General features: G+C 33.8%; 1 protein-coding gene across 1 annotated transcript in view; it reads right to left on the reverse strand.

The window, feature by feature from the left end:
- Positions 1-16663, reverse strand: part of LOC118587053 (pleckstrin homology domain interacting protein) — a 118839-nt gene that overhangs the window by 49266 nt on the left and 52910 nt on the right. Inside the window, exons 16-18 of the mRNA XM_036192660.1 lie at positions 5771-5899; positions 4149-4374; positions 84-221 (exon numbers count right to left, since the gene is read on the reverse strand). Of these exons, the coding sequence (XP_036048553.1) occupies positions 84-221; positions 4149-4374; positions 5771-5899 (493 nt within the window). The remainder of the gene's footprint in view (positions 1-83; positions 222-4148; positions 4375-5770; positions 5900-16663) is intronic.

Raw genomic sequence — 16663 nt, forward strand, 5'->3', positions numbered from 1 at the left:
AAGGCTATACTGTGACTTTCAGTCACTGCTCTAGTGCCGGAGATTGGACCGTCTCAGTCTCTCCAAGCACCATCTCAGCTTACCTCTGTTTAAGCGGCTGGTGCTACTGACTCCTGCTTCACCAGAGCGCCTCAGGTCCTGTTCCTGCTGCAGTCTCTGAATCATGCTGTCGAGAGGACTGATATCCTGGTTAGCTTGCTGGCTTAAAACTTGGTTCAGTCCTGCGCAATATTACAGAAAATACTAATCAGACTCACATAAGTCCATAATTAAATATTCATTTTCCTTTGGCAAAGACAAAATGATTACCTATAAGTGATAGGAAAGAAAGAAAAGATAACCTCCATAACTTTTTTTTTTTTTTTAATTTTTTGTTTTTTGTTTTTTCCGAGACAGGGTTTCTCTATGTAGCTTTGCGCCTTTTCCTGGAACTCACTTGGTAGCCCAGGCTGGCCTCGAACTCACAGAGATCCACCTGGCTCTGCCTCCCAAGTCCTGGGATTAAAGGCATGCGCCACCACCACCTGGCTTACCTATTTTTAATTTAGAAAAGGAATTTTGAGAAGGATAACTGCATATTGTTTATGTTTATCATTATTCAAGCATTCAAAATCCTAATGGGAACCAAACTATTAGTTCCATTATACAACTGAAAAAGCAAACACTCAAAATCATACATCTAGGAAGAAGCCAAAGGAGAATTTCCTATTTACACCTGAATCTATGACAGCTGCCTCATAATTCAGCAAACTCTTGGTTGTCTACTATGTGCCTGAGAATATGCCTGTTACTAGAGATCCAGAGACAAATTAGACATCAAGAACTTTGTCCTAGAGCAAACTACCCACCCTGATTGGGGCAATTCAACAATAAGCCTGCAGATAAATGCAGAATATGAAAGATATAAAAAATAAGGTGAGAAGAAAGAGAAAAAGGAACTGAAAAGCAGCTATGGTAAGCCAGAAGTTAGAGCAACCCTCTTGGAGAAGGCAGCATTTGAACGGAAGCTTATAACCCATCAGATCAGTGCTTGGATATATACAGGAATTTCGTGTATTTAGCCCAACCTACTTATTAACACCTTCTATTCATGCTAGTCATATAAACACTTGACTTCTCTTTGTTCTTTGAAATTTCATCATATAAAGATATATATGATACTTTGTTTTCACTGTGAAATTTTTCCAAAATTCCCTTGAAAGAATAAGTTGTTCCCCTCTTTCAGGTCTTTATCAATCTTCTATCTTAGTACATAGGCAAATATGGAATAAGTTAATTCTCAAATCTAGCATAAACTGAAGCACATAAAAATGTTCAATCTTGGGGCTGGAAAGATATAGCCCAGCAGTTAGCAACTAGTGCAAGATCCTCTTGCAGAGGATTCCCAGTTCAATTCCCAGCATCCGCATGAGGCAGCTTACAACTACCTTCATTAACTCCAACTCCTTGAAGATTGGACACAGGCAACCACACACACCAGCCCACTCCCCTACATAGACACAATTAAAAATAAAATCAACCTTTTTTGAAAAGTTAAATCTTGAAGACAGAATGAAAAAAAAAAAATCAAGAACATTTAATAATGTAAGATGAAACTACTTCCATTAAAAATAACAAGTGGAATAATTAACATTAGGTGTACATGTGTATATGAGTAAAGGTCAGAATTTTAGGGTAGACATAAATTGTAAAGAGACTACCCAAAGAATAATCTGAAATGAAGTAGCAATAAGAAGTCTAGAAAAAGAAAATAACACATATTACTTGATTTATTTTACATGAGAATACTCTAATTAAATATGAAAAATAAAATGACTAGGTCATAAAGCTAAAAAGCAGAGAAAGATAGAGCTAAAGTCAAATTATCTAGATTCAATTTCCTAATTTGCTACTAGATCATATTTCAGTGTTGATTAATAATTTGGTATAGCCCCCTTAAGTTTAAAATTAAAGAAATACATTTAGGTATCAATATAACAAAACTACACTTAAATCAATTTTATTATTACAATAGGCTGCATCTAATTTTACTTATCTTTCCAGTATTTAGCAAATAAATTTTCAAAATCCTAAATTTACAAATAGTAATGATGCTAATATTTTTCTTAAAACATTTGATTTTGTTCTATTTTGTATTTCAGAATGCTAAAATAATGACAATTTTGAGAACTAGAAAAAAATTGAAAGTAAATACTAAGAAGTTGGAACTAGTACTGAAGGTTCTCTTATGAATCATTGTTAATAACTGCCACCAATCCTGGTTTCAAGATCCCGCCATTGTATAATTCTGTTATGCTTTGGACCTGGAGTGCTTCTCTCAGACATGCTCCGAAAGCTCTCTCTCCAGTTTGTGGTGCTCTCCTGAAATTGCGGGCCTTGCTGGAGGAAGTAGTGAGCGACAGAGGGTAAAGGTCACACCCACCTGAGATTAGCCTCCCTTTCTTGGCTTGCATTCTGCTGCCAATGAAGAACTCTCCCTCTCCACTGACGGAGCCACTCCACTTTCCTCACCACACTGTCATCGGTGTCACCCAGAGACTGGAAACCCTAACATAACTACTTCCTGCTTCCGTTGCTACTGTAGGTATTTTCAGCAAAGATAAAGATACCTAGCACTACATCTAAAAGCAGCAACAGAATCAGGCATACGGTAAATGTCTCTATACGACACACTGTAAAATTTCTGTTTCCTAAATTCTTAGAATGCAATAATTAATTATCTATGAAAGCTTTCTATAAGATGCAAAATGTAACATTGGAAGAAAAGTAATAATTATAATAACATTGATATTTAAAGAATAAACCTTCTTTAATTTCTTGTGCCTAAAACCTTTGATAAGGAAATTATTTTGAGACTAATCCTTGCCAGTTATACTCCAAGACATCTCATGCATCCTCATTAATTTCAATCCCAGGAGTGATACTTCTCTAGTTCTGAAACTTCTAAAATATGAACATGACTAGTTATCAACCAAGCGCTATTCTTAGCTTCTGTGAGTATGCGAAGAAACATTAGTTTGAACTTACATATTAGATATACAAGCCCACTATAAAAGTGGCAATGGAGGCAATTCTCCTAATACTTTTTTTTTCACCATCCATTGTGTGTGTGGGGGGGGGATTGTCTAATTTAAGAATCAGCATTTTCTATCTAATATGTCAACTTTATTCCAATTTTACACCCAATCTTATAGCTTGCTGTATCCCATTTCAAATCTTTGGTTCTATTTATAGGACCTAAACCCATACTTCATTCAGCACACAATTTATTCAGAAGCTCTGTCCATTACAATATAGTATAAAACCTATATGTATATTCGCAAACATTTTTTTTAGTCTAAACTATCATTCCTAATGACAAAACTGGTTTAATCTTTAGAGGTCGTTTACTATCTTCACTTAATAACTCAGTCAATGCTACACTTGTCAAATAGGGAAAGAGTCTACACACCTTGTCTACATTTTAACTACCACTCAACTCTCGAGCTCATTTCACTTCAACATTCCATGACTTTTCAGAAACAGCCCTATATTCTCACAAACCTTTAAATTTAAAAGCTGATCACTTGTAAACATGTCTTTAATCCCAGCACTCAAGAGGAAGAGGCAGAAGGATTTCTGTCAATTCAAGACCAACTTGGACAAACATAATGATGGTCAGGCCAGATGGCCCTACAGAGTAAGACCTTGCCTCAAATTAAAAAAAAAAAAAAAAAAAAGTGATCATCTCTTTAAATATATACTCCAACATGAAAAGTCATTCCAGTTTTAGATTTTCTCACTGTTATTAATTTTACTAATATAAATCACAATTACAACTATGTTGTTTATAACTGTTTATTAAACTTTGTGACTAAGTTTTTGAGAGCATGGATCATATTTAAATTTCTTATTGAACATTCAAGGCTTAGTAGGTCAGGATAGAAGGTTTCCAATAAATGTTTGTTAAATGAATAAATGATTTTATTTATGATGATCCTAGTAATCCCTTGAGGTTGGTAACTGCTATGAACCAAAATCTCCAATGTTTTAATTACCTTGAAATGTTTATATATTTATCGGAAGAACTTTTCATTTGTTCAAAACAAGCATGTAAAAAGTTTTAGAATCTGCAGGAAATTAAGACACCTATGAAAACGGATGCCTACCTGAAGAAGTGACTCCCATTTGAGGGATGAGCTGCTCCTCCCTGCAATTCTCACGACCAGGAACTAATCTCTGGTATCTTGAAGGATGAGGATTTCCGTCAACGTCGACCAGAAAGGGGGGAGGCATGAGGTGAGGGGCCTGCTGAGTCTGTTCATCCAATACAAAACTGTTGGCATCACGGATCAGGGGCCGGTAATCACTATGGAAAAACATCTGGTCTGCTATCTGTAAAAGAAAAGTCCAAAATATTGGAGAAATAAAATTGTGAGAAAAACTCATAAAATTTCTAATAAAAGCCTAACACTATACACTATAGATTATGGTATTTCACATCTACTTAAAAGAACAAAATGGGAGTGGGATTTAATTTCAGCAGCCATGGCATGTTTAATCTCCAGAATTAAAAGGAAGGATTAAAGGAACAAAAGAATTTTCTATTCTTAAACCATTTTAAGCATATTTCTATATTCATCATTGTACAGTGTAAGATAATATGCTGTTTTCTCTGCAAACAAGTGTGGCATGTCAGATACATTAAAAAAGAAACTATCATTAAAAATAAGATTTTTAATTTAAATAGTAAGTAAAGTTACATCTAGGCATAAAATATCTAATGATACTTTACTATCACAGATACTGTGCTCTATTTTAAATCTTTAGACATGTGATATTTTGGGGAGAAATTGAACACAGAGTCCCAAACATGCTATACTACTGAGCTACACTCCAAGCCTCACGATTTAAAATACTAACATAACAAAAAAGAAAGCACTGTTTCTGGAGTATTTTCAATAATGTACAAATATTATGAACTCAGCCCTAATAGATAAACAACTTCAAATTTTCATTGGTTAATTTGCAATGTCTTAAACTAAATTGTAAATTATTCATTCATTATTCTATAAAAAAAACATTTAATTATTTTAACCACTACTCCTAAAGAATATTTAGCAACAAAACATTAGTGGATCACACAGTCTGAGAATCACATGAAAGCTAAAGAATTATACCTTACATAAATATATATTACCTATATAATCACTTCACATAATTTGAAAAGCCCTTTTATTAGCACCATCTTCTACTGAAAGTTAATTTATCCCAACTTAAGAATTCAAATCTAGATTGTTCTAACAAGATATATAAAAGTTGTTCCTTCGGAACTAATTATAATTACTATTTAATTATAGAAAAGTATAATTTTATAGAGATATGTCTTTACACTGCTTTCTAACAGCAAGTCTCTATACTATTTAAGATATGATTCTTTGAGCTGATTTTAAAGATCATTTTTAATTATGTGTAGGGGTGCATGCATATGTGTGTGTATGTGTATATTTGCATATGGGTACATGCAATTGAGTGTAGGTGTCCACAGGGGATAGAGGCATCCAATCCCCTGGCACAGGAGCTACATATACATGGTTTTGAGCTGCCTGCGGTGAGTTCTGGGAACCAAACTCAACTCTCTGAAAGACAGTAAGTGCTCTTAATGATTGAGCATCTCTCCAGCTCCAAGCTTTCTACTTATAAAAATGTGCATTCTCACCCACAACTAAGGAAAAAACATAACCCCTAAACACCCATGACAGGAAAACAGTGCACACTTATCATACTCTACCTTGTCATACTTGCTACTGGACCCAAAACCAAAAATTAAAAGATGTCCATGAGAGTCTGTGCATGCAAAGTGCTGACCGTCAGGGGAGCACTTACAGTCAAACACTGCACCATGTCCTTGGCCTTCGATCTGAAACATTTAATCAAAAATCAGAAAACCGTCATTAAAGTAATAAAGAGCTGGTACTACCGTTACTAGATTTTTATAATGGAAAGGTTTAAAAGTATACATACATCCTGATAAAGGAAGATTAAGTATAACAGAGTACAGTAAAATTTGTGAAAATTCATGAAAACTTCCAGATTAACAGCACTGAAAGATTCCTAGACACAAACCAGACACAATTCAGAAAATAAAAATACACAGAATTGCCCCCCAACCCAGTGAATTCTACTTCACATTTTAACCCAGATTAAAACATAAATGAACCATTCATTCCATCTATTTCCATTCATTCCTGCCTTTTCTGTAAAGGCTAAGAACATGGAGCAACGGTAGCAATTTCTTTTGTAACACTCAGAAGTACTAGCCAGAGATCACTGCTTACAAGACACTAAATTTCATTCGTTTTTGTTTAAAAAAAAAAAAAAAAAATTCCCTGGTGGTCTGACTCATCTTTTAATGGTGAATTTTAAAGGTTAAAGAAAAGGGTTTTTTTACCTGATAATTGTTTTCTGTTTTCCAGTTCCATTAATCCAGAACGAATGGATTTCTCCCTGCAACCTGTCAATCAAACAGAGGTGGCCAATCACCACTCTGATTTTTGCTCTCAGTGCTTCTTCAGACTATGTTCCAGTTGAAAACTTCTTTAGCAGTGCTCTGAAAGAGGTAAAAATTCTACCCTATCTAAAGCACATCTAGGGACTGAATTTCAGAAACATCTAAAATAGGGAGTTGACTCCCAAACAAATAACTAAGGGTGACTTTCAACAACTGTGATTGGATTTCTGGATTAGCAGAATCGGAACACACACATTATCAGGTAAGAAATACCTCCTTTCTGTTCCGGTATCCACTGATCTAGAACAAACTGAACTTGACTGCTTATATACTAGGAAGTGCTTGGATAGAAAGAAGTGGTAACTTTGAGTATTAAAAATTTGGCAGAAAGGCAGATTTAAATGCAGAAGAGCCACTGATATCTCAAGAAAAATAAGTACTTCAGTCGAAAGAGAAAACACCACTCTAAAATTCGGCACATAAGATGGTCTCAAAAAGACAACTAACTTTGCCTTTTGATCTCTGAAGTTTAAAAAATATATATTTCTAGATAGATATAGATACGATACTTATTATTGATATCCCAGATGCTGACAACAGAAAAGAAAGCAGCTCTCCATAAAATTATTAAAGAAAACAAGTAAGCTTTCCTAATGCTAATATATAAAGAACTTATCACATAAAAGAAATGAATCATTAATGACATAGAATAGTTTCTTGGGCATAAAGAAACTTGAAAGTAAGATAGCAGAGGAAGGTACCACTTTGGAACAACTTCAAAAACAAGAGCGGAAAGAACTACTTCCTCCATAGTAGTCTAGGACATTAGCCATACAGCATATGCCAGAACTGAAATACTAAGTAGAAACATCACGATTCACATTTTAAATGTTCAGTACTCTTACAGGCTCTACAAGTTTACAAGTAACTAACCACATGAACAACAAGAATAAAAACTCTCTGAATGTCTAAGCCATGAGTAAGATGTTTTGGTCCTCAGTTCACTCAAAAAGTTCCAAAAGGAAAAAGGCAAAGATTTTATAAATAATTCTGGAGCTACACTTTTATGTAACACGTCTAAGTTTCTAGTTTTAAGCTACAACAGTACAGAGGAAGAGATGTGAGCATAGTTATACTTAGTTAGCAACAACAAAGGAAACCTTCATGAGCATGGCATCCTCTCTGGATGTCTTAGTCATCTTGCACTGCATTTAATTTGGTGGCAGGGGGTGGAGTGGGGGTTACTCAAGTTTACATGCATGCTATCCTATCAATGAGCTCATATTTACAGTCAGTAGATGCCAAGAAGAATATTTTGGCTGAATTGGAACTTATAAGGCTCTAAAACTACAATCATACAAGATCTCTGTGTCCTACATAACACAGTATCTGAAAAGCCACTGGGGCCAGGCATTTGGCAAGAGTGTTCCTACAGGAAGGCCTGAAGAGTCTAATGTGAGAAACTGTGAAAGAATACATGGATTGTGTTAGAGACCCAAGGATGCTGGAAATGACAGAGGAATGGGTTATCACTAAAGGAAGCTACCAATAGGAAGTGTAGGGAGTAGTACTAGTTCAAGAGGGAGAACTGTGTTGTAGTTAACAGAACTCAAAGAACAGAACCATCTAAGCTCTTTTGGCGCTCTGAACTTCAAAATTTGCCCTTCTGGATTTAAGTCTTACTGTGGTTCAGTATTTCCTCACTATGCCCAGATTCCTCCTTTTGGAATGGTATTGTATATTGATCTCTGAAGGTTAAAAAATATATATTTCTAGATAGATATAGACATGATACTTATTGATATTAATAAGTATCAATATTAATATTAAAATGTGTATTTTGTGCCGTTTCATGCTAGAGTATATAATTATTTGCTTTTTTATTTTACAGGGAGTTAAATTAGATTGTTGTCCTGAGTCTCAAAAGATACTGGATTTTTAAACAGTCTTGAAAGTGAACTTCTAAGTTGGACTAACTGAATTTTGTTTTGTGATATGGTGACAAGTCTATGGAGAACAGGGAATGGAATGTGGTGATATGAATGAAAATGATTCCCATAGGCTCATGTTTCAATATGCAATTCCCAGTTAGTATAACTGGGAAGGATAAAGATGTGTGGCCTTGATGGAGGAGGTATGTCACTGGGCGTGGGCTTGAAGTATCAAAAGTCAATGCCACTCCCAGATATTTTCTTTCTCTGTCTCCGTGTCCTCTCTCCTCTCACCCTCTCTCTGCCTCACATTTGTGAATCATATGTAAGCTCTCAGCTTCGGTCCAGCACCATTCCTCCTGCCTGCTGCCAAGCTCCCTGTCAGGATGGCCAAAAACTCACCCTCTGAAACTCTAAGTCATCATTAACTGCTTTTCCTTTACACTGTCTAGGTCATGGGCATTTATCACAGTAATAGAAAATTAACAAAGAGACTTTCCTACTCACGTCATTTTTATGTTGTGTATTACGACTGACAAAGTCAACAAGAAAAAAAAAAAAACAATTCTCTCTGAAAAGGATTTTATCTTATAAACAAGTTAAGGGATTTATAAGTGAAAGTTTGAATGTGTATGTATTGCTAGGAAGCAATGAATCTTAAAAAAAAATTAATGAAAACAAAAAACTATTTGTAAAAGAAATATATGTATATAAAGAATATGAGGTCTATGTTCTACCTAACAAAAATATTGAATAAATAAAAAATAATGCATATGCACAATATAAATATAAAAAAATTCATGCTATTTATTTTATGTTGGAATAAAATAGTTACACAAAACAAAGCAATGACAAAATTTAAAGCCAAGCAAGACTTCTTCCAGGTGAACTATTCCTCTAATATGCAAATATTAAGACCATAAAACAAAACTCATACATATTAAACAGTAAAAAATAGCTAATAAGAGACATATTCAGTATTACTAGAAAATTTTATATGACTAAGTCCTAGAAGTATTTTTAGAAAATGAATGTTAAAGCCCTGTCAAGAGAAGTGAAGACCCAGAAGAACTCTGCTAGCCATGGGGAGATAATCATCTCTAGCTCTGTTGACAAACTACATAGAGCACTGAGACAGCTGCTGAGAATCCTACTCTAGTCCTACAATCATGATGTTCCAGGAAGGTTATTCAAAGACTTAGATAAACCTGAACATGAATTATATCAGAAGGACGTATAAGGTCTAATACGTCAATGGGAAGACTGACCAACCGGAATGAGAAACATGTACTTCTAGAAGACCTCAAAACAAACACAAAGATGAAGTAGCTTATGCAAAACTACCCTATTAAAGAAGTATGCCAATTCGATGACCAGGGCCACTTAGTTTTCACATTTAATTTTTTTTCTCCCATTCTTTAAATGTACAACTAATTGGAAGGGACTACTTGCCCTTGAGCTAGAAAACATTCCAATAACTTCTTTAGGACAGACTTATATCCTAAATATTAAATAGCAGAGAGTTTATATTTAGAAAAACCTCTTTTGTGTATAAAGAACCCTAGGAATTAGGCAATACTGGGAAAAATAACAAAGAATGAATAGTACACGGGCCAGTGATGAGTCAGTGGGTAAAGGGGCTTGACATCCAGCCTGATGACCTGAGTTCAATCCCTGAGGTCAACATGGTAGAAGATTAAGAACCAACTCCACAAAGTTGTCCTCTGACCTTCACCTACACACCTATCCACACAAATGTAATAATAAAAACTAGTTTTAAAAAATTCATCCAATATACTGAACATAATCATTCCAGTAGCTTAAACAAAGATAATGTATTAACAGACATTATCCATATTCTATTCATCTAGTAACTTTCAAAACACCTTAAAAGGTTGTCAGTGGTTTTAATACTAGAATTTCTTTAATGTATGGTAAGGTAACTACATATAAAGTAAGAATAGCGGGCAGTGGTGGCGCACGCCTTTAATCCCAGCACTTGGGAGGCAGAGGCAGGTGGATCTCTGTGAGTTCGAGGCCAGCCTGGTCTCCAAAGCGAGTTCCAGGAAAGGCGCAAAGCTACCCAGAGAAACCCTGCCTCAAAAAACAAAAACAAACAAACAAAAAAAGCTATTGAAAAGAAATTGGTAACAAAGCCAAAACTGCAATACCCACTATGGGATAAACTAGAGAATCAACTATCATATAAAATAGAAACAATTTATTATAAAAGAATGATTTTGGAGACTCAGCTTTAGAAATTCATCAAAATAAAAATCTGAAAATAAAAAAGTCAGCTCCAAGTATAATGGAATTCTCCTCTCAATGCTCTGAAAACAAAACGGGGGCTAAGACACCTTAATGTTTTATCCTGTCCATTCTTCTGAATAGGAGCATCTTAGAAAGGTTAGTTCTAAACTCTCTATACCACTCACTATCTCTACCAAGAAACAATTCCCTTATGAACTCCCAGAACCTCTAGTCACAGCATCTCCAAATGCTGGCTGGACAATAGGAGATCCACAGGAAATAAACATGAAACAAACTTTTAGAAAATCTGTTCTCTCTACCTTGAACTTCTGTTAATAACGCCACTATGGTCAGAGTACCTCAGGCTTAACTATCTGAATGCATGTACTAAATCTTTCCTCCATGTCACTCCCCAGCCATCTATCAGTCAGAGAAAAGACAAGTGTTACACATAACTTTTTCATTAATTTTTCATCTTTAAATAACTAAACTAGTCCTCCCTAAATCTACTTAATTTCATACTTGAAATATGACTCCTTACAACAAAACTATTGTTACATTGGTTTGGGGCTGTATTTATGAAAACCATTAGAATGTTTCACTATTTCAATTACAAGATCACTTGAGGCTATTATTAATCTCTTCACTGTGGTTTCAGCTCACTACCTACTATTTATGTCTATTACAAACTTCCTACATTATTTATCAACACTTATTTTTTAAAAGATTTATTTATGTAAACGAGTGCGCTATCAACTTTATATCAGAAGAGGGCATCAGATCCCACTACAGATGGTTGTGAGCGACCATGTGGGTGCTGGGAATGGAACTCAGGACCTCTGGACGAGCAGCCAATGCTCTTAACCACTAAGCCATCTCTCAAGTCCAATACTTATTTCTTATATTGTTCCTCTTATTAATATGATTCTTTCTTACTAACTTTATGTTGCAATTCATTCTCATAAGCAAAATTTGGATCATCCCACCTGAACTGACCACTGTATCTTCAGATACAGCAACTGTTTGTTTTAATTTGTCTTGCTTTTATTTGGCATCAATATTTATCATTTCAAGCATATTTTAGTTCTTCAAGTTAACTGTTAACATGCTAAAACAGCCATGTCTTTACCATTCTGGGGACACTGATATATAGTCATAATATACATTATTAAATAGTTGCTAATAAAAATGCCTTCATTTTCACCTTAACATCACATATAAATGTACATACTTCTTATGAATTTCAAATCCAGAGATAATGGTTAGCAGACAAAAGAGCACTATGCTCAACAGTATGACAAACTGAAAACTAATTTTCATGTCAACAAAAACTAATATATGATATTTTTGTACCAATACAAAGATGAAAGAGAGAATCTAAAGAGCCTGAGAAACTTGAAAATAATAATTATATATACTGAGAAAAGTGAAGGTAATTCTATACTCAGACAATGGAACAGAAACTACAAGCATTCAGAATGTTTTACACAGACACTGTAGATGTGATACTACCTTACTAGACAGCGAGAGGAATGGAGAATGAAAGGGGGCGGGGGAACAAATCTGAATTCCCAATTTCCAAGTGGATAACATGATAAGCTACAGCTATTTTCAGCTTTCTTCTTTCCTAGATACACACAACTACAATTACCTAAAACAAAGGTCACACACTGAGAACATGCTAATATCAGAAATAGGCATTTGCAAAAATCCTGAGTGGTTTATTGGCAGCCTCTACTCATTTGGAATGTTGCAAGGAGAAATACATTGTTCTGGATTAGTGGACACTGGAACATTTTTAAATGACTCTTTAAGTAAAGAATGGTTAAGAGAACAATTATAAAAATAAAGAAAACTTTATTAAACAAAATCTCTTAATTGAAATCTACCCATGAAACAACAAAGGCAAAGCAAATTATCAAATTTAGTAAAAAAAAAAAAAAAAAAAAAAAGCATTTGCTAATTAGTCATATTGTATTTTTTAATTAAAATAAAAACCAGATAAGAAGCAACAAACTACAGCTTTGAATAACCTGACAAAAATAGAAAAATACAGAGTAAAAACCAGCGATGACTAAGAGATGTGAAGTGCAATGAGATAAAGCAAGGGAGCAAAGACAAGAAAAATCTAGTAAAGGGCATGCAAATGCCACTCTGAGCACTGTTGACTTATTACTTAATATATATGCATTTAATGTATGTATACTAGCACTAAGAAATGTAAAAGTGAAGAACTTTTAATCTTTAAAATTAAAATCCATTTGTAAATTTAATTCTAATTATACTGTATGGCAGTTTAATGGAAAAGGGGGAGGAACAAAACCAACTCGTATTCTTTTTTTTTTAGGCCCATTTAAGCTTCTAGTAAACTTTAAATCTACTTAATTCTTTCTAGGATTGTAAATGACACACATTTTAGTATAGAGTATGCAGCATACATTTTCAAGTTATTCCAACAAACAACTGCCTTTAAGCATTTCACTGGCATTTAGACACTGTAGTTTCAAAAAACTCTTAACAAAAGTTACAATTATGTTTTATTCATGTCAATGGCAAGCAAAAACATGGGTTTTAAGCTATACATAATTGTTTTGAGTATATATAATATACACTATATGCTTTAAGAAGCTGTTCAAATATATAGCATTTTTCCTTGCTTACTTAGATTATGCAAGGGCAGTTCAAGCTGAAACATTAAGTACTAACATAGTTTCAAAACTTACTAGTCAAGAATAAAGTACAAAGTCTAGAAACTCAGTAATTTTTTTAGGAATAATGTCTTAATGTGCTGTTGACTTCTTTACAACACTCTCTTTAGTTTCTTTCTTCTCTAGAAAAGGAAGAGGGAGAATAAACAGGAAAGCAGTGAGGGGGAGGAGAGGAGTAAAGGTTGTTTTCTACAAATAGGATGAGACAACAGAGTAGAGAAGTTGAGAGGAATGTGTTTTAGCCCTTCACAAAGCATATTACTTATTATATTCTTGTATATCTCATAATTAACAGAAACAAACCCAGAGCCTGCCTGCCAACTGTTTTTTTATCATTCTGGTCCTCTGAAAAGAAGAGCTAGCAACAAAAACAAGACAAGTTACCCCATTATTTTTTTCTGAAATATCATTAACAGGCTGAGAATTCAGTGATATATCTTTGAAGTGAAATCAATGAGAAATTATTTAAGCATAAAAGAAACTATGTGAATTCTCAATCCCAAACCTGTTGTTTTGTTTACAAATTTAAATAGTCCTAAAATAAAGCAAGAACTTTTGAAAAAGTCTTAGTTTAATAGAGAAAAATGCTTACTTGAATGCTGACTATTGGTACTTATTAAAATAGTCTCTTAATATATAGCTATTAACGTTTTATTAAAATATAATGACCATCAAGTATATACATTTAAAATTTTAACTTTTCACATGAAAACCTTTAATACAGGATTTACTTCTTAAGATTTTAAGAACAGACTTCTAATTTTTAAAATTGGTAAAGTATAGAAAATGTTGAGTTAGCTATAACATTGAATTACTTTTTAATTTTATTGTCTTTCAAAATTGTGTGTGCGTGTGTGTGTGTGTGTGTGTGTGTGTGTGTGTGTGTGTTCAGAAAACAGAGATTAATGCAGAAAAAATATTCTAAAAATACTAATGGGTGGGTTGGTGTTGTAGTGACAGACTGAGCCCAGTACCTTGTGCATGTTAGGTAAACATTTACTTCAGCATTGGAGATATATTGCCAGCCCAGCTCTTAACATTTATTTTTAAGTACCTGTATATATTTTAAAGACTCATTCTTTTAAAGGTATAGCTTTCTTTCCTTATTTTCTAGCTGTTGGTCCAATTTACTTATTCATTTTATAATGAGTGAATTTACTCATTCATTTTATAAGCTTCAATTTTTAAAATTCTTTAAAATACTACATAAGCATTCAGCATTTCTAAGACTAAACTGGAGTACTCTGAGAATTATTCATTCTCAAGTTCTACAAAGGATGACTAGACATGACAAACAATGCTCACAAATATTTACAAATACCAACTTTGATTTAGGATGAGAAGTACAACACAACATCAGAGATTGCATTAGGACTCATCAAAGCTTTGTTGTATTTAACAACTCTGATTAGTTACACAAAGCCAAACAGCTAAACTGAGGCCGCAACTCAAAGTGGTATGAGTGAACAGTAAGACCATCAGCTTCTATCTCATTCAAAGCTATTTTTAATCTCTTAGTAGCAATGTTGGATGCTTTTTCTCCCATCTGCCCATTAAATAAAAAGGACAGGCAATGAAGTGAACAGAAAAGACCAAAAGTACGGCAGTCAGAGAATTGACAAAGACTGTGAAATAAAGATCACACAAGAGCAACTCAGAATTGTATCACTGTTAAATTATTACTCCTAGACACATCACTAGCTCAGTTTAACTGGTAGTTGTTACACAATGATACTGATAATTTCTCAGCTACTGCCCTGAATATATTTAGCATTAAGAACACATTAGTAATAGTCTTATAAAACATGAAATTTTATACTTCATGTGTGATCAAAGCAAAGGTAGGCCAAGTTTTATGATGAGCACTTTCTCCATGAAACTAGAAATAAAAATTATCCTTCTTTATGAAAAGTTTTCATAAAGCTACAAATTTGAAGTTTGGTAAGTATACTGAAATCAATTAAAAATCATTTAAAAATTAGAAGCCATTAAAAATAAAGTTAATCACTTGTTTTTAGTAAGACAAAAAGTTTTTACTATATGCTCAAGGATAATTTTTTTAGCTTGCTTTTCTCAGCTTGAAGATACTAATAATTACAGGAAATTTTAAACCACCCTTTAGGTTTTACTATTTATTGTACATAGAAAGAATAGGGGAAAAAAAAATCTCCTTAACTGAAACTTAAACTAAGACTTAAACAAGCAAAATTATTTCCTTTGCTTTTCTTCTTTACTTAAAAAATGTGGTCTCAAATAGCCGAGGCTAGCCTGGAACTCACTATGTAGCTAAAAAATGACCTTCAACTCTTGATTCTCCTAATTTCATCTTCTAAGTGCTAAGATCACAAGTATAGACCACCACACACTGCTTCAAAAATAAATTTTATAGTAATTAAGATACATTTACAATCAGATTTCTGGTTACATAACTAATTTGCAATAGCAGGACCAGAAAAATCAGTTATTCTAAAAGTGCCACAATTTTTAGGTCTGCTGAAATGGTGGAATGTTAATGTTCCAAACTTACCTGATGAGGGAAAATTCAGAATCAGTGTTTAATTGATTAATTGATTTAATTGAAAACTACTCTTCATTTCTATAGCAGTGTAAAAACACTCTTTGGAAATGTAAATTACTGAAGGGAACCACTAATGTGCTCAGTTAAGGACCAACTGAGAAATGATCAACTAGCTTATTCAACAGAGATGTTTACAAAAGGAGCAGAAATATGAAGATAGAAAAGAGAAAAAACAGTTTACCCCATTTATGAATTTACTTTAAAACAAAAACTCTACATAATCACAAAGGAAATCCATTCATCACTAACAACTAGCCAAAATAATCATTTTTCATAAAAATGGGAATTGTACAATTCTTAAAACTACAGGCCTAGCACATGCTGACAAAGGACTATCATCAGCTATATTCCCAGCTTCAAAATGACTGAAATTTATCTTATAAAGTAATTTTGATTTTTGTTATGTTGCTAATTATATCATCTTATGCCTTTTAAAGGATTTCTGCTTTTAAAAAATCTAAACAGGTAAAAATAGTAGAAACATGTTTCTTTGTCTCCTCTCATTGTTGCCTGGTTGTTGCCTGGAACCTCAAGTATAGAAGAAGTAGTTTCTTACGTGACTGTACGGTGCAGTATTTAAGGACCCTTTTTATTTCATACACTGGTGAAAGAGGAGGGTAGATGCTGATTAGCAAGCTATTTATATAAACAAACCAATGATGATTTAAACGTTCGACAAAAATATGCCACACTTACATAAGAATGC

This window comes from Onychomys torridus, chromosome 7 (genome assembly GCF_903995425.1).
Source record: "Onychomys torridus chromosome 7, mOncTor1.1, whole genome shotgun sequence".
NCBI lineage: Eukaryota > Metazoa > Chordata > Mammalia > Rodentia > Cricetidae > Onychomys > Onychomys torridus.